Source organism: Octodon degus, unplaced genomic scaffold (genome assembly GCF_000260255.1).
Source record: "Octodon degus isolate 3935 unplaced genomic scaffold, OctDeg1.0 scaffold00018, whole genome shotgun sequence".
In the NCBI taxonomy this organism is placed as follows: domain Eukaryota; kingdom Metazoa; phylum Chordata; class Mammalia; order Rodentia; family Octodontidae; genus Octodon; species Octodon degus.
The window spans coordinates 21,025,489-21,043,575 of NW_004524594.1; the positions used below are offsets into that span (position 1 = coordinate 21,025,489).

At 52.5% G+C, this 18,087-nt stretch overlaps 2 protein-coding genes across 6 annotated transcripts in view; both read right to left on the bottom strand.

Annotated features, from left to right (window-relative positions):
• Window positions 1–6,455: 6,455 nt before the first annotated feature.
• On the bottom strand, window positions 6,456–14,560 carry Ssh3 (slingshot protein phosphatase 3). 2 transcript variants are annotated; one of them, XM_023710754.1, is made up of 14 exons: window positions 14,340–14,560; window positions 13,836–13,873; window positions 13,038–13,269; window positions 11,546–11,664; window positions 11,395–11,466; window positions 11,119–11,184; window positions 10,823–11,017; window positions 10,636–10,729; window positions 10,275–10,403; window positions 10,128–10,174; window positions 9,292–9,438; window positions 8,899–9,099; window positions 8,521–8,794; window positions 6,456–7,408 (listed from the first exon to the last, which is right to left on the bottom strand). In XM_023710754.1, the coding sequence occupies exons 1-14, from the start codon at window positions 14,403–14,405 to the stop codon at window positions 7,130–7,132; spliced, it is 1,959 nt and encodes a 652-aa protein (XP_023566522.1). In that variant the 5' UTR covers window positions 14,406–14,560; the 3' UTR covers window positions 6,456–7,129. The 2 variants fall into 2 exon arrangements, with proteins under 2 accessions (XP_023566522.1, XP_004627403.1); XM_004627346.2 differs by having other exon boundaries at window positions 10,829–11,017; window positions 14,340–14,558.
• A 619-nt stretch (window positions 14,561–15,179) lies between these two features.
• The window catches only part of Ankrd13d (ankyrin repeat domain 13D), a 12,747-nt gene continuing 9,839 nt past the window's right edge, over window positions 15,180–18,087 (bottom strand). For 3 of the 4 annotated variants that reach the window (XM_023710829.1, XM_023710828.1, XM_023710830.1), the window contains exons 10-14: window positions 17,015–17,172; window positions 16,808–16,924; window positions 16,555–16,718; window positions 16,384–16,475; window positions 15,180–16,086 (exon numbers count right to left, since the gene is read on the bottom strand). In XM_023710829.1, the coding sequence (XP_023566597.1) occupies window positions 15,873–16,086; window positions 16,384–16,475; window positions 16,555–16,718; window positions 16,808–16,924; window positions 17,015–17,172 (745 nt within the window). In that variant the 3' untranslated portion in view covers window positions 15,180–15,872. The remainder of the gene's footprint in view (window positions 16,087–16,383; window positions 16,476–16,554; window positions 16,719–16,807; window positions 16,925–17,014; window positions 17,173–18,087) is intronic. The other variant, XM_004627161.2, reaches the window with a different exon arrangement.

An 18,087-nucleotide genomic window follows, 5' to 3' on the forward strand; every position in this document is an offset into this window, starting at 1 on the left:
TTAGATTTGAAACTGTCTCATTGCTATCTGTTTATCAATAAAACTTTGAAAAAAAAATAGTCATTCTGGGCCAGCCAGATAGCTCAGAGGACTAAAGCGCCTGCTTAGGTAGGCACAACGACTAGGGTTCCATCCCAGGTGTGCCAAGCTAGCCCTGCCTCATCCTCCCAGATCTAGGCTACTCAGTCTTGCTGTGCTGGAGCATGCAGACTTCTGGGGGTGATAGAGCATGCCTGTAATCCCAGCACTTGGGAAGCTGAAAATAGGAGGCTCACTACGAGTCCGATCTGTGTAGTGAGACCCTTGTAGACCCTGTACTAATTACGTTTAAAAAAAAAATGGTCATTCTGAAAAATAAATGAATGAAACAGTCATTCTGAAACACACTTTTCAGGGGCTGGGGAGATAGCTCAGTAGAATAAGCGCTTGCCTGGCAAGCATAGGGTCCTGAGTTCAATCCCTGGTACCACAAGAAAAAAAAAAGAAAGAAAGAAAGAAAATGAAACACGCTTTGCAAAATGCATCCAATCCTTGGAACCAATGTGTAGCAGCTGTGTGGATTAAATGGTAATATAGTTTGTAATTAGGTATTTCTAAATACTCAAGCTCACCCTTTGGACCAAAAGTAAATATCTATGTAAACAGGTGAACTCAAGACTCATTGCTGGGCTGGTGAGATGGCTCAGTGGTCTAAAGCACCTACTTAGAACAAGCACAGGGACCATGGTTCAATCCCCCAGCACCACATGCCAGCCAGCCCGCCCCGCCCCCTGGTGGGCTGAGCTGGACACACACACACACACGCACACACACATAAATAAATAAAGACTCATTGCTGAATGACCAATCAGAGTAAAGACACAGAGCTAGGGAGATAGCTCAGTGGCACAGTGCCTGCCTGGCAAGCATGAGTTCTTGAGCTCGATTTCTGGTACCAAAATAAAATAAAAAGTACATACACAACAGATGAATTAAATGCACACTTGATAACATACAGACATGGTGGGGCCGGGGAGACGGTTCAGTGGAATAAGCACTTCCTTGGCAAGTGCAAGGGCCTGAGTTCAAGCTCTGGTTCTGCAAAAAAAAAAAAAAAAAACATACAGACATGGTTACGTCTAATAATTCAATATGTCATGTGTTGTAACAGATATACTTAATATACTCGCACAAAATAAAGAACTGTTTTCTGAATTTTGGTTCCTGCACTTTTGTTTTGTCACTTTTGTGAGATGATTTTTTTTTTGGGGGGGGGATCATTTTGAGACAGGTTTTGGTTCCTGCACTTTTGTTTTGTCTCTTTTGTGAGATTTTTTTTTTTTTTTTGGATCATTCTGAGACAGGTTTTCACTATACAGTTCAGGCTGGCTTCCAGCTGGCAGTAATCCTGCCTCAGCCTCCGGAGTGCCTGGGATCACAGGTGTGTGCCACCATGCCTGGCTTATCATTCTTTTTTTCTTTTTTAAAAAATGTATTTAGTACAGGGTCCACAGGGTCTCACTACACAGATGGGACTGGTAGTGATCCTCTTGTTTTCGCCTCCCAAGCTCTGGGATTACAGGCACATTCACCACGCCCAGTCTCAATCATCCTCTCAGCACCCTGTGGGGGCAGGTTCTGCATAGCAAGCTGGGGATGAACCCTGTCCCTGTGCTCTGCCTACACAGGCGCTTTAATCCGCTAAGCTATCTGGCTGGTCCTGGTTTATCATTCTTAACTGTGATCATTTTTGTTGCCATTCCTGTCACCTAAGTTTTCAATTAACATTTGATTTAATGAAACTTTGAAGCCTAGGCTACAAGGGGTTGTATCTTGAATTCACCTATAAAATCGCTGACAGCTGTGTTGCTGGTGTACTACAAGCAAACCATGTGGACAATAAGCACTCATTTAAGGAAAACTGTATTTCAGAATGCTGAGGCTGGAGGATCACAACTTTGAGACTAGTCTGAACTACATGGTAAGAACCTTACCAAACAAACAACCCCTAAAAACCAAAATAAAACAGGAGAACTCTACTGCTAGACATGAGAGATTAGAACAAATGATTCTATAGGAAATCGAGTTGCAAGAATTTCAGGCCAGAATTCGGGGTTTCGTTAGGACGATTTTCCAGAACATGACTATATTTGAATAAATGTGTATTTTTGTACATGAAAATAAGACATTCCCTAAAAGTAAGCAGTATTTTGTCTTTTGGAGTAAAAATTAATATAAGACCCAGCCTTATTTTCGGATAGACCATGGTACATGTATTATCTAGCTTAACACGGCTGGTCCTAGCGACACAAGCCTGTAATCCCACCACTTGGGTGGCTGGGACAGGAAGGTCACTGCAACTTCAAGGCCAGCCTGGGCTATCTAGCAAGCCCCTGCCTCAAACCTCAAAAAAACCTGAGGTGGTATTATTTTGCGGTTTGATTTTCTTGTACCAGAAACTAAACTCGGGGCCTCGTGCTTGCTAGGCAGACACTGCACTTCTGAGCTACCTCCCCTACCCTAACGTATTGTTATCCCTGGTTTTGAAGAAACGGCGCTCAGGAGGGAGGTGCGATAACTACCCCAAGTCACAAACCCGTTTACATCCCAACCTGAGACTCTTGTTCAAACTCATCCCAGTTTTCTTTCTTTCTTCTTGCACTTGATATGGATTGAGGGGGAATAAACCCAGGTGTAGGCAAGTAAGGTATATCCACTGAAGATATTTTAGGATCATCTGCGTCAAGCCCTTTATTTTACAGAGAAGATATTTGGGCTCAGCGAGATGAAGGGATTTTTCTCCCTAGGTCACGGAAGCAACAGAATTCTGGAGCTCTGCAATGGAATTGCAATGGATACACGAAATTCCAGTCCAAGCCCCATTTTGCCGCGTAGGGTGGGTGGCATGAAGCCGAGAGGCGCTGGGAGCCGCCCCGGGTTTGCGGTCTCTCAGAGGCAGAGCCGAGTCCAACCCTAGGCGAGCTCCTCGCACTTTCCGACGCTTACTCTGAGTTCACCCGCGGCGCGAACAATTCCCGTTAGCTGCCGGTGCTCGACCTACACCCTCGGACGGTACCTGTCGTAGGCCTCGCCCACCCGCGCCGACCCAAGCCCCTCCACCTCAGAGCGCCGCGGCCCGAGGAATGCGCGGACACCCCCGAAGAACTCAGGAGGCAGGGTCGGTGTCCCCTCAAGTCCCCCGTTTTGTCCCTCTGTGGTCTGCAGACCTGGTCATAGCTCCTGTGCACCTCAAAAGGAGTAACACCGGATCTCTCGGCGGAGTCTAGGGGCCAGGACTCCAGGGGGAGGTTTCTATGGAAACGAGAGGAAACATTTTGCGCATGCGCGGATGCGCTAGCCACTCTGGGAAATGTGGTTTTTGGGTTGCCACCCGGAGGCCCAAAGAACGAACGCAAGATGGCGCCCGAGCGTCGCGGTGGGTTCCCACGAGCCTGGTTCTCCAAATCCCGGGTGCTGCTCTGCCTTGAAGGCCCGAAAGGTAGTTTTTCTGGGTGGCTCTGAGGCATCTGAGGTGGTGGGTGAAGGTTCAGAGGCTCAGTCTTTTTTAGCGCGTTTGATTTCTTCCTGTATAAAAACGGCCTAACGAGAGAGTTTCTTCTGGTTTGAGTCGGCCGCCTCGGTTCCTCCCCTACCGGGCGCCAGGCACCTGACAGAATGTTTGGAAAGTAGGAGCTGGCCCGGGAGGAACGGAGTTTCCAAGGGATGCAAGTTCCCCCTTGCAGTGTTCTAGTCGGGGCTGGGCCAGCTTTCCCGTTAAGAGGTCGTGTCGGGGGTGATTGAATGGGGACACGGTGCGCGGGGTGGGGTGGTGTTGGGTGGGGTGGGGTGATCCTGGCCTTGTCTGGGGGAGTTCTAAAAGACCCAGAGACCTCCTCAGGCAGCACTGTGAAATCAGAGCGTTCTAACTGCCCAAGAGCCATCTTCTGCACTCTAGAGTTAATCTCCAGCCTTGAGAATGTGGAAGTTAAGGGTTGGGCTCAGACTGTTAAAAGATTCAGTAGTGTACATCTCTGAGCCTCGATTTCTGTTTTTTTAAAAACAGTGGTTGAGTTTGAGACCAGCCTGGGCTACACAGAGAGGTCCAGGCCAGCCAGAATTACATATCAAGACTCTGTCTCAAAACAACAACAACAAAAAACAGTGATAGCACTCTAAGCCCAAGGAATAGAAACGAGCAAAGCTTACCTTCCCGAGCTGAAATTATGAACAAGTTACCTTTTTACAAAATTGCTCAAACTGGACTTGAATTTATGATCCTCCTGACTGGATGTGCAGGCTGAACCAAGGACACAGCCATTCCCATTCACTCTAAATTGGTGCAGCTTCCTGCAAGGAAATTATGCTTCACCAAATTAAAAAAGCACATAGCTAGAAATATGTCCTATAAATGCAATGACCATATGTGCATAAAAGGTATATACCACAGTACTTAATGAGACATTATTTGCACTGACTTTTTTTTTTTTTTTTTTTTGGTATTTAGGACAGGGTATATAGGGTGTACAGGGTCTCACTACGTGGATTGAACTCCTAGTTATCCTCTTGTTCATAGCCTCCCAAGTGCTGGGATTACAGGCATGCACCACCACACCCAGTCTCAATCTCCATCTCAGCGTGCCCCGGGGCAGGGCCAGCAGGGTAGGCCCAGGGATCGAACTCCCTGCCCATGCATCTACCTAAGCAGGTGCTTTAATCTGCTGAGCTACTTGGCCAGTCCTTTGCAGTGACATTTTTAAATGTAAACAAATGTCCTTCAGTAAATGACAATTAAAATAAGTGATGGAAAAAAAATTTTAAATAATAAAATGAGTGGTGGGTTCCATGTATTAGAATGTGTGGTTATTTATTATTTTTTTTTAATGTATTTGGTACAGGATCTACAGGGTCTCACTACACAGATCAGACTAGTAGTGATCCTCCTTTTTGCAGCCTCCCAACTTCTGGGATTATGGGTGCACGCCACCATGTCCAGTCTTAATCACCATCTCATCAAGCCCCTAGGGGCCAGGCTGGCATGGCACACAGGGGATCAAACCCCTGTGTGGTTATTTTTTAAATGAGATAAATATTTTTTAAAAGAATACACACACTACTATACTTGATTATATAGGCATGAATGGCTTTTTGTTGTTTCATGAAGAGGTTTTGGAGAACCTCAGAATCTAGTAACAGCAGTTGTAGCCTATGAAGATGGGAATGAGGGGCCAGAAGCCAGGGTGGGAGGAGGATTTTCTTTTTATATCCTTAACTTGTGCTTCCTCGGTCAATTTGTCTGAGATTTGTATTATGTATGGATCTTAATTATTTGTATTTTTATGCAAATACCTTCCCCTCCATTGTTTGTTTTCCCTACTGCTGAATTCTTGGAGTCCCCAGTCTAAGACTCTAGTCAAGGAGGGGCGACAGCTCTGGGCTCATGACTGGGCCCTTGTGTTCCAGGCTGCCAAAGCCGCAGGGGGCACAGCCTGGCCTTGGCTTCCATCCTGGCACTGTGACCCCGATCCTCCTGCACCCCCAGGCTATAATTACAGAAATGCTGGTGGGACTTGCAGTTGGCTGCTCAGGAGGGTGGATCAGGCATGGGAATGAGCTCCCCTATACCCTACTTGTGATCCCATGGAAGCCTCCCAGAAGGTGCAAATGAGTCCTCTTCTGGACAGCACATATAGCCTGAATTCTAGCAATAGATAAATGATGTGTCATGTTTAAAAAAAAAGAAAAATTTTCCACATCTAATCCCTTTGTTTACCAAAAGACTCACAGTGAAGTAACTTGCAAGTGGTGAAGCCAGGGCTGGCACCCAAGTCTCGGCACTTTGGGGTTACAGCAATGCTGGGAGTCCCCAGGGTAAACTGGGCAGGTTGCTTCAGTCAGTGAGCCAGTTCCTACCTCTGAGGCCTGCTTTCAGGGAGTCAAGTAGCACCACCTTCCCCCGATGCCACTACTATGACAAAAATGGAAGCACTGATTCTTCTTGAACACTAGAAAGCCTGAGGTGGAAAGGGAAAGTTGTGAGGGTCCTTTCATTGTAGCAAAAGGAAGGTGGTGCTTGGTACCCAAAGTACCCTTGAGAACTAGCATCATGTGTCCAAAGGGAGCTTTAGCTCTTGGAACAGGCTTGGTCTTGTCCTGACAGGTGGAGGCAGCAGCTGCTATTTCCTCATGGGTCACTCCCTTCAGCTGTGCCAACACAGCCCAGTGCTTCCTGCCCCAGGTAAACCTGTTACCATTAGCCAATGCTTACCCCAGCCCTGCCCTAGAGATGAGGAAGATAGCTAGCTGGTCCTCTCCTTTCCTGCTCATTCTTCCTCCTACCTCCCCAAACACTGCCATCCCTAAACAGGTCCTTTATGGATACCTGGGAGACAGACAATTGGAAGGAGCAGGAGAGGCCAAGCACCTCCTGGAAACAGAGAAGGATCTGATTGAAAGACAGATGGCTTGATGATCAAATGGAAAATCACTATGAAAATGTTTTTTATTTCTCAGTATAAAGCCAGATACTATAAGGACATGAAAAACTGCCTTGCCTGAGGCCATGAAAGACAAGAAGACTTTGGTCTGGTGCCCTGTGACCCAGCGTGGGCTATGGGAGGGCTGGGGGCAGCACAGAGGCTCAGGAAGTCATGAAGTGTGTGAAGGAGGTGGCCTGCCAGAGCTCTCAGAGCCTCCAGGGTTGGGAACTGAGGGTCCTGTTTGCCTTTGGGGGCCACAATCCTTGGCCTGGCTGTCTCCAAGAGTGAAATGGGAGAAAGTGGGAGTGGGGGATGGGCTGGAGTGGAAGAGGGGCATGAGCCAGAAAGACTACCCTGAGAAACTCCATTTTTGATTCTGTGGCTGTGAGTAAATGTTTTAGGGTGTTAAGAGTAAAACTAGGGTGATCTCACCCCCAAAGGCACCTTCAGTAGCTCTACCCACATCCCCAGTATAGAGAAAGTTTTGAGCCCTTTATAGAATGTGGTCTGAGACACAAGATGATAGGAAGTGAGGCTGTGGTGACGGGGTCTGGGGACTGCTAGGGAGGAGCTGAGGGGAGTATGTGTTGGCTTGAAGGTATGAGGGGCGCTTGTTCCAGGAGCCGTGGATCACTCACTTTAGTGTCTAGGGGGCCATGGGTATATGTAAGGGCTCAGGCCCCACCCTCCTCTCCACTGTCATCCACACTGGCCTGCCTCACCATCTTCCGGAGCCTGGCTGTGGAGGACATGCCAGCCTCTTCTTGTCCCTGCTCCTGGAATGCCTGAGTCCGGCTGGCCACCAGGGCAGCGGTCTGGAGGGCAACCACAGACTGGCGGGACTTCAAAGCAGGCCAAGGCCCCTTGTGGATCCCGGTGCTTCCCTTGGGCCTTGGGAGCTGAGGGAAGGGCTGTGAAGGCTCTTCATCCGAAGATTCATGGGAAGAGAAAACCTGGATGGGTAAGGAGATCAGGAAGAAAACCATGGGGAATTTAGGGCCAGGAAAAGGGTGGGACAGAGTAGTTGTTGAATGAATACAGAAAGACTGAACTGTTTTCAGACCACATTTCTTGAGGAGGAAAGAGAGCACCTGGCTCCACTGCCCCTGCTTCTTAACTTCATCAGCCTCCAGCTTCCTTCTGACCCTTGCAAGGCCTCCTTAGGTCTTCTCCACCTGCCACCAGCCTTCATGAGCCCTCTTCTCATTGTACCCTCTTTACAGTTAGTCCAGTGAACACCAATGAAACTCAAGGCGCTAAGCCTTGAACTGGGCCATGTGGACATGGATGTCTGGGTGCCCAGTGAGGACATGTGGCTACAGTCACACCCACTCCAGGGGGCATCAGCATTCCTTGCCTATCAGCCCACACTCAGCACCTCCTCCAGGAAGCCTTTCCCAAATGTTCCCTACTCAACAGACTCTGTTTCCTCTCAGGCAAGCCATTTGGCCTCCAGTCACATGTGGGGCCTGACTTCCTGTCTTGGCCTGTGCCCTGCAGCTTCAGCCCACAGAGTGCTCACTCAACAGTTCTTGGCAGTGTGAGTGCTAAGACTCACACACATCCTTTGCTGTGTGGCTTCTCAGACTCGGGAGGGCTTCAGTGATCATCTTACCTACCCATCTAGGGTAGATGTCTCCATGGCAGTGCGCCCAGACCCATAGAGAGCAAGTCTTTTGTTAAGCTAAAAGCTGCCTGTGACCCAGGCTGGAGCTAGCTTGCCTCTGCTTCCTGACTGCAGTTCCTCAGATACTGGGTTCAGTGCCCTTGCCTGCCCTCACTGGTCTCCTTGGCCACTTTGAGGGGTGAAAAGGAGATACTGAGGATGTGATTCCTGTCCTCAGGGTACTCATAGGGCAAACTGGGGTTGCTTGATGCCAAGAGCTAGGAGGCAAGGAGCAAGGCCCCAGAGGTCCTGAGCTCCAGGAGACCCTGAAGGGGGCCACTTTGGACCCAGGTAGCCTCTGCTTGAAGCCAAACATCAAGCACCAAGCTCATGGTCTCCATCCACCCTCCTTCCTGTGGCCGTGTCACCATACATGGAACTCCCCCAGCCCAGCCTCACCTCTGGCAGACTACCGACTTCTGAAGTGCTCTCCAGCTCTGAGGTGGGCTCCAGGAGACTAATAGATCGCATGATTCCACGGAGGTTGATTCGAGGCCGCAGCCCAGGCTCTTCTTTTGGGGCTGCCTGGTTCTCTTCCAAGCCCTTAACTTTCACCACCCCACTGCCCCCCGGTTCTGGTGGGAGTGGTGGGAATGGTATAGAGACTTCAGGGGCCAAGAGCTCTTCTGGAGAGCTCCCACCCACTTTCTGCTCCCAGACATGGCTCTGGCGGCTGTGAGGAGGTGGCCCTGAGTCAGCTTTAAGGTTAAGGGATGCAACAACTACCAGAATCATATACATGAACACCCCACCCCACCCCCATCACTCCCATCATACCTGGCAGTCAGGATGCCCTGGTAGGTCTGCAGCTGGCGCAGGAAGCCAGGGTTGGGACGGACAATGGGCCGGAGCTCCTGTACGTGCAGCAGAGCCTGCTCCAGGCTCCAGCCATACTGCTTCATAGCATAGGCCAGCACTGTGGCGGCTGAGCGGCTGACACCCATCTTGCAGTGAACTAGCACCCGGGTACCCTGGGTTCTGTGGAGGCAGGACATAGCCCCTGAGAAGCCAGTAGCATGAGGGAGGTTGGAGAGGGGAAGGAAGTGAGGATACTGAAGGCTGGAGGAAGAACTGGGGGCTCAGTGCAGATTGCACAGGATGAAGGCACAGGAGCCCACATGAAGTTGGGACCTCAGCTCTGAGACCTGGGCTCAACAGCAGGAGCCTCACCTCGCAGCTTCAATGAAGCGGTGAGTCTCCTTCCAGTGGGGCAGCAGCTGCGCTGACTCCTCATCCCAGAGGCGCACATTGTAGTAGATGAAACGGTCAGGGAAGAAGTTGTCAATCTCTCGGGCCATGTTCAAGATGTGGCTGACCCTATACCAGAGGGTCCAAGGCCAGAGTGATTTAGGCAGGGACACCAGTACATTGGGCACCAGACCGACAGACTGTGGGTCTAGTTTTTGGTTCTGAGTCAGGTTGCAGCAGCATTTACAGTGTGAAGGAAAACTGAACCAGCTGTCAGATATCTGTGACCTTGTACACATCATTTTGCCTCATTGAGCTTGAGTTTCCCCACCTTGTCCAGGTAGCTGAGGTCAACTGCAACACTAATGCATCCATTATTCTGGCAACTTAGTTGAAGAACAGCTTTTAAGCTAAGCTGAGCTTGGGTGGCTCTGCAGCAGCAGGTGACAGGGGCTACAGCAGGTCTCCCAGAAACCCATGGACAGATGACAGGTAGCCCAGAAAGCAGGCAGCCAGGTCCCCCTGGGAGAAAAACACCCTTCTTCTCTAAGACATGGCCAGGTGGTCATAGCAGCATGTGCTTCTGCCCCTCATCTGGGCGTGGTCAAGTCCCTGGCTTCTATACTTGTTTACAGTGTCAGGGGAAAGAGAGGCCCAGTGACTGGCCAGTGGTAGCAAGCTTCTGTCCTGAGAGGCCTGAGAGCCCATGTAAGTGCTAAAGTCCCAAGGGTGGTGCTGAGAGTGGTCTGGGGTCCTGAAGCTGGCAGGCAACCCCCTGGGATAAGGGAAGGGGAGGGGAGAGAGGCCTGGAACCCCACCTGTTTCTCTGCAGTTCCTCCAGGTTTGCTGCATTCCACTCAGAGCCCTATAGGGTTGGGGGAGAGAAGTGCCAGGCTCCTTTGCCTCCTGGTGCCTCTCATCAGCAGCCACAGGGTTTGGGATGCTACCCTAACAGCCATGCTCACCAGGTAGAGGTGGGGGAAGATGCGGGAGGCCCGGTCTTGTTGGGCCATGAGCAGTAGCATCTGGTTGTCAATGAAGTCACGGTACTGCTGGAGAGGGCATCCCAGGCGCAGCTCCAGGGCCTGGCGGATCTGCAGGTGGGGTCCAGGGAAGAAGTTCCTAGTCCCTCTCCCTCTAGGGCCTCTGACAACAATACCTTGTCCCACCTAGACAGAGCTGAGGCCAGTTCTGCGTAGAGGCCAGGGCTATCAGGGCATAGCTCAGGACAGGAGGAAAGCAAGGTAGGAAGAGCTCCAGGGAGAGGGTAAGCCAATTGCCCTGGCTGAAGGTCCCAGGTCCTGGACCTCTGCCCATGCTGCCTACCTCTTTGGAAGTGATGCTCTCCAGGTCACTGGCATCCAGCACCTCCCACAGCTCAGCCCGAATCGCCTGCTCCATCTGTTCCTGCTCTGAGGGCCTGGGAACAGAACCCCTGAGTCAAGTGCCCCTTCCTGCACCACTGGGAGACACCCCTACCTCTGCCTCCCCTGACCAAAGTCCATACACGCACACTGACTGGCCAGGATCTGCACTGGGGGGTCGCAGGGACTCCAGGTCAGCCATGGCCATCCACTCATTGAGGCAGTTCTGGTCTGAGTTCAGTCTCTCCTGGTAGTGGGCAGCCCAGGCAAGGGCACTGCCACTGGGCACAAGGCCACTGCCTAGAGCTGCCTCACATGCCTGATGCAGCACCTGGAGAGTGGCCCTAGAACAGGAAGAGAGACTGGTTACACTGTCCTCTTTGTTCCCATCACTCAGGCACTACAGCAGCATCTCAAGAAAGAGGGTAAGCCCTGAGGCACTTACCACATTGTCTGGATGGAGATAGGCTTGAAGATTCGGCTCTGCCCTCCAGATGTCACACTGAAGCCCCTATAGGAGATGGGTGCCATAGAAACATTAGGCTCTCAGACAGACAGAGAATCTGCCTTTTTGTCAGATGTGGGGAGGCTGAGGTCCCAGGAAGGTAGATGACTTGTCCAGGATCACACAGCAAATCTGAGAGCTGAGTAGGCCCTGTTTGCCAGCTCCAGTTTTGCTGTTTCCAGTACCCAGCCCCTCCTTCCCATTGCCACATCTTACCCATCTCCATCTAAATACACTTGGGTGTCACTCCAGAGGGGCAAGACCAGGCCTAGGGTGCAGCTGGAAGAGCTGGGAGAGGATAGAGTGAGAGCTATTGTCTCCCGTACCTCACTTCACCTCCGTACACTCCCCTCCCTGCTGCTCCTACCTGCTGTCAGGAAAATCTACACCCAGGAGGACTGTCTCCTCCTGATTGACACATTCACGAGTGGAAACCACCAGTAGGTAACGGAGCCTTGGGGGTCGGGCTGCCTCGAGCTGGGCTGCCTGGGAAGACAGGAGGAGGAGCCCAGAGTAACAGTGAGAAACTTGCTTTTTCTCCACCCAACCTGGACATACCTCAGGGTGGAACAGCCCCACACCCACCATCCCACCCCAATGCCTACATAGATCACTGGCTACAATCCAGTGGTTCCCAACATTTGGACTTCATGATGCAATTATTATTACTTTGTACTAGGGAATTGAACACAGGCCTCACCCTGAGCTATATCCCTAGTCCTTTTTAAATTTTTATTTTGAGACAGTGGCCTATTAAATTGCTGAGGTTGGGCTTGAACTTTTGACCCTCCTGCTTTAACTTTCCAGAGTACAAAGATTAAAGACTCTTAAAGGGAGAGTGTATGGAAATAGGGAGAATGGGACTGACAGAGTGGCCCAATTTTTGTTTTTTCCTAAGAAAGTTTTTTTTATGGACAGTCTTGCTATGCAGTTCAGGCTGGCCTTGAGTTCACTTTGTAGCCCAGAATGGTCTTGAACTTGTAACAATCCTCTTGCTTCAGCTCCCGAGTGCTGGAATTATAAAGCCACCATGCCTAGTTTAAGAAAGGTTCTTTTTTTGGTGGGGGGGGGAGGGGACCTGAACATGCCTTAAGGGCATTTCTTGTTTGGCAGGAGTATATGGGTTCGAACCAGTGCAACTTGAGCCTCACTGCTTTCTTAAGCAGGCACTTAAACATCTGAGCTAATGGGCGGGCCCCCAAGAAAGGTTCTTAAAGATCCTTTCACTTGCTGTTATCATCATTGCATTCAAGAAATGCTTATCATGCCTGGGGTAGGATGCTTCTGTAGCATATATGAGTCCCTAGGATCCACACCCAGCACTTTTAAATAAATAAAAAGTTATCAAAGAAATACTAGGGACCTAATTTCATAGCATAGTTCAGTGCTTCTGTTCAAAGAGTGAAATCTGGGAAAGAGTGCATCTTTGTCACATTGTGCTGCCGACAGCAGGTGTCTCCACAGGCTTTTGGGAGCTGGCCCTCAGGCGCCCCCAAAGGCCACCTCTCTGTAGGTGTTTCCCTCCCTCTGCCTGGCCCTCCTGCATACCAGCCCCTGGAGGGTGCCTTCTGAACACCCTGCCTTATCTTCCCTGGCTAAACAGAGCCTTTCTGTGACTCCTACACCATGAACCCAACTTGGCCTTACTTGGCTGTGCAGGACAAACCTCCCCTGTCCTTTCACAGCTCCCCAGAGCCTTCAGACATGACTTACCTGTGTTAAGATGTCATTACCTGAAATAGCAGGGTCATGGGTTTGGGTAGCCTCTACTGCACAGGGTGCCCTCTGCCCTCGCACCATTGCTCCCCAGATACACAGCTCTCACCCCCTCTTCTGATGGGCTCTGGGTGACCCCTCACCAGGTGGATGTCATCTTGTGGCCTCAGCAGTTCCACCATGAGATGCAGGTGCTGCCTCTGCTCCTGTTTCTTGGGACACTGGGGCCCTTGCCCATCAGGCTGGTCCCCCTGGGGCTGCTCCTCACCAAAGGGCTCCTCCATTGGCTCAGAGGTGGCCTCAGGTGCGTCACCACTGTCCCCTCCATCATCCTGCAGTCCCAGGACAGCTCCTCGGAGCACTGCAAAGCTCTGCCTGGCAGGGGCCAGGGGAAATTGTTAGAGCCTGAGGTCCTCAAACTTTAGGGAGTCTGAATTCTAGGGGGGCTTGTTCAAGTGCTTCATTGGCCGTTTCCCTAGAGAGCTCACAGGCAGGAATAGGGGTGGATAACCAGGGGACTGGTGATGGCTACCACACCTGGAGAACCAGCCTTAGGCTCCTAAACCCCTCTTCCTCTGGTTGGCCTAGATAGACCTCCCGCCAGCCCACCTGAAGGTACTGTAAAGATGGTTGGGGATTCAAGAGTTCTTAGGCTCTGCTCTCCCATCCTACTCTTTGGCTTGTGGCTACTGGCCTTAGCCAGTGTCCTGGGTAGTGTGTAAAGGGATACCAGCTGACCAGGGGAAAGTGGAAGCCAGGGCAGCCCTGTGGGGTTCTGCCACATGCCAGCAGGGCCCACCAGCCCAGCCCACTGGAACCAGGTCCCACCTATGGTCTGCAGAGTTTTGGCCCTTCAGGAAGCCCTGTTCCCAACACCTGGATGACAGTGGCCAGTCCTGGGGGCTGGATGGAGGCGTTTATGTCCAGAGAAAGGTGCTAACCTGCGCTGGAGCTGGCTTCTGCGCCTGGCTGCCGGGTCCTGCAGAGGAAGCAGCCCCCAGGGGTGAGTGAGTGCCAGGAGATCTTTCCTCCCATTGCCTTCTCAGGAGGCTCCAAGTGGGGGGCAGCTGGGGGGGAATGCCCAGCCCTTTTGAAGAGGAGGTGTCAGATGCCAATTCCTTTCTCCCTCTAACCCCCTCCCTACCAGGAGGCACTGGGTGCCCCAGCCCCAGCCCTGGTGTGGTGGGACCAGTGGGCCGGGGATGCCGTGGGCGTGGGAGAAATGAGTGGATCTGGGCCTCCGTAGACGGGGTTAGTGCTCAAGACTCTAGATCTCGCCTTGGTCGAGTTCCTAGGAGCCCCAAGACGCCCCCAACACCCTCCAGTCTGAGCCTCGAGGTCCCCCTCTGCCCACCCCCAGCGTGAGCACAGGCTGCCATTGGCAGACGCTCTCCCTCTGGCCTAGCTGGCAACTAACTGCGTGGATGGGACCAATCCAGACTCACCGCGGGCCCTATAGGCGTGGAGTGGCCGCTGGCCGGGGGCGAGCGGCTCACTGTGACCAGGGCCATGGAGTCAGGCCAATGGCGCCTGGGCGGGCACTGGGCACGGCCCCCTCCCACAGCCCCAGGACAGTCCCTGCCCCGCAAGACCAGGAAGGAGAGAGCAGCCGCCAGGGCCTGGCACCTCCTCGGGGCGGCCCTTAAAGGGACAGTCTCCTGGCCAGCTCCGGCTGCGGAGGCCGCGCGCCGAGGCGGCCCCACCCCTCATGGCTCGCCCCGCCCTGCCCCATCCACGTTAGGGGCGGGACGGAGCGCAGGTGCGGATTTCCAACCTGGTACTCCTCCTCCGTTTCCCTCTCCTCCCAGGAAGTGCCCAAGCCCTCTGTCCCGCCCAGTTAGATCACCTGAGCTGGAGCTGTTTTGGGTCCCTATTACAAGCCTGGGATGGGGCAGGTCTTAGGATCAGGCAAAGTGGGTCTTAAATCGGGAACCCTCATCCCAAACGTTTATTTTTGCTGGCTGGCTTTCAAGTCTCCAATTCTGGCACAGCAAACTTCAGAGCAAATAGGGTAGTGCATAGAAACAACCCAGGAAGGTAGGCATGGTGGTGCAGGATTCTAATCTTATTTTTTTATTTTGGCGAAACCGGGGATTGAACTCAAGGCCTTGTGCTTGCCTGGCAAGCGCTTATTCTACTGAGCCATCCTCCTAGCCCCTAGGCTTCTAATCTTAGACCCAGTCCCACCTCGGTGATTTAGAGACCCAGTCTCAAACTTAAAAAACAAAATAAAACAAAAAACAAAAACAGATGGGGTTGGGGGTGCTCAGTGTGAAGGTCCTGGGTTCAACCCCCAATACCAAAGGCTGGGGGCAGGAGGATAGCCCAAGAACCTCACAGAGGAGTCTGTCTATCTCAGAGGTCAGCAGAGGACGGCTGAGCCATTTCCCAACTGCTGCAGAGGAACTTGCCCACGGTCGTGTTAGAACAACTGGAGTAGAGCAGGAAGCTAGTTGAGTTTGGGCTGCAGGGATGGAGGGGCTCTTCCCAGAGGGCTGTGAGTAGGGCCTGCATGTCCCGGCATATCCTCTCAACAGGAGTGTGGGCCAGGTTCCTAGAAGGCCAGGCCAGGTGGCAGGAGGGATGTGGGTCTCCAGTAGCTGGGCAGGGCTCAGGGGAGAGCACCTGATGTTGGTTCCTTTCAGCTTCCCAACAACCAGTCCCAGGTGTGAGGATTGTCTCATTTTACAGTCCAGGAAATAGAGGTTCAGAAAAACTAAAGGGGTTTCGGTTGGGATTCAAAACTAGCTGAGGTCACTGCCTGTGGTGCCTCCCTCAATGCCCCCCACCCAGCACCCCCCAGCTCCAGCCCACTTGAGTAGAGCAAGCCTGCTGCTAGCAGTCTCTTTATTCCATTTCAGTGCCTCTGCCAGGCATCCCTGGGCTCCAGGCCCAAGCCCAGCAGCAGACAGTTTATAAATAAATAAATTACAAAAGCAGGCTGTAGGAGTGGCCATGACCCTCCCAGTCCAGGTAGCTCAGTGCTCTGTGAGTGATAGCTCCAGGATCCGCTGTAGGTCCTCCTCTTCCTGCTGCCCCCGCCGCTCCTGCTCCTCTTGCTCCCGAGAAGACAACTCAAGAGCCAGGCGAAGCTGCTCCTCAAAGCTCGGGGGAGCCAGGGCCAGGGGTGTCCTCTCAGGAGACCCAGGCTCCCTGGACTCTGTGGACAGCTGCAGGCTTTCCTGGAGCGCCCTGCAGGCAGGAGTGACAGGATAGAGTAGACTGAAGTGTGAGGGCTGTAGGAGGAAAAAGGGGTTGGGCACACAGCTTTGGTGGACAAGGACAGGATGAAAACATCAAGCAGGACTTATCTCCCTGCCCCTCATGCCGCTGTTAGTGGAGGGCAGCACCAATGGTGGAGGGTAGCTTTGGAGAGGGTATGGGGGTCCCAGGACCAGCACCTCTGGGCTGCCCACCAGCCAGGGGACACCTGGGGGTTCAGACCCAGTGGGGCTGAGGCAGACAGCTAGTGGATCCTTAGGGCCTCACCGCTCTAGTTGAAGCTGCTCCTCGTACACAGTGGCTTGGGCAGGAGGGTGGGCGCCAGGCCGAGAGTTGGTCAGGGCTTCCCAGATGGTTACCTGCAGCAGCCAGAGCTTGAAGCTGTCACATCAGCCCTGTGGCTGCAGAGGCCAGGGCCCACCCCTGTCCCTGACCCACCTGCTCTGCTTCTGTGCCCGCCTCAAGCAAGCTTTGCTGGATGGCAAATTGCAGCAGGTCATCATCCTCATCTCGAAGGGGCTCACTGCGCTCAGCACCCAGCACACTGTACCCCTCAGGGACCTCAAACACAGTAGGATCCACCTCGCATGGGAAAGGGCTCCCTGGGGAAGCAGCAGAGGGAGCACACTCAGCCCCCAGGGCTCAGCCCCCAGACAATCACACAGCCTCCTTCTGCCCCCCATAGGGGTACCTGAAGTGGTGAGGGCAGAGCTGGGGGCTGGCACCCACACGGAGCTCAAGGGCTCATCACAGCCGCACAAGTTGCTGAAGGTGATTCTGGCATTGAGCACATGGAAAAGGGGAATCTCTGTGGAGACAGTCAGGCCTGAACCACTTGGCCCTTGCAGGCCTCCTTCCCTACAGCATCTCATCCCACTGGCCCAGGCTACCCCCTCACCAATCTTGACAGGGAAACCAGGGGGGAGACGCAGGGTGATGAAGTCACGTAGCTTGGCAAAGTGAGCATTGCTGATGGCCATCAGGTCAATGATGGGCGTCACTTGGTCACTCAGAGAGAGTGGGTGCTCCTCACTCAACCACAGTGTTGCCTTGAACCTGCCCAGCCAATCACAAGAGGTAGGTTAGGGATTCTGTGGTGGCCTTCTCCCTGAGGCCCCCCCACCTCTAGTCACCTGCCTGGGGTACCCTCCTCCCTGCTCAGCTGCCTTTGTCTGCAGTAACTTGTGTCCTGGCCCTATGGCTGGAGTTGCTCCAGAAGCAGCTGGGCCCACACTGGTACTCATGATGGTTTTGTGTCTGTTTATCTGGTCTAAGTGAGGACACCAGACGCCAGGCTGTGAACCATTTTCTGGGCTTCATCCACAGCCTTGTCCTCCTCCTCTGCATAGAGCTGGCCACCAGTGCATACTTTGCTGTACAGCATAGCCCTGCAGTCAGGACTGCTGAGGCCTCAATCCCAGCCTAGTTGAGAGGATCCACATGAGGTAGACTGGGGAATGTTTGGCCTGGTGTAAAACTGCTGGTCATAGGTCCCTGAGAGGAGAGTGGGCAAGTGTGACTTTATTTCATTGAGGAGGAAATCAGATTCCAACAAGGGAAAATATTTTCTCTAGTCACAGAGGCCTGAGCAGCAGAGCTCTAAGCTCTTCCCATTCTGGCATGCCTGGCCTCCAGCACATGATTACTAAATTAGAAAACCAAACAGGTGGTGGTGCCACCCATTCATTCATTCAGTGGCTCCTCAGAGAATTGAGACTGACTCTGGGTCACAGTGCTTGCTGGGTGCTCAGGACCATGAATAAGACGGATGGCTCCTGTCCATCCAGAGATGAAGATTCCAGAGAGAGGGCTGGTGAGATGGCTCAGTGGTCTAAAGCACCTACTTAGAACAAGCTTAGCAAAGCACAGGGACCGGGTTCAATCCCCCAGCACCACATGCCAGCCAGCCCCGCCCCCTGGTGGGCTGAGCTGGCCACGCGTGCGCACACACACAAATAAATAAATATTAAA

Bases quoted from the DNA above. Each gene is read 5' to 3' on its own strand.
- Ssh3 (XM_023710754.1), bottom strand. From the start codon at position 14,405: ATGGCCCTGGTCACAGTGAGCCGCTCGCCCCCGGCCAGCGGCCACTCC. The intron at 13,874-14,339 runs GTGAGTCTGGAT...CTTCCTCTGCAG, and splicing joins CCACGCCTATAGGGCCCGCG to GACCCGGCAGCCAGGCGCAG. The intron at 9,439-10,127 runs GTGGGGTTCCAG...CCTCTGGTATAG, and splicing joins GAGGAACTGCAGAGAAACAG to GGTCAGCCACATCTTGAACA.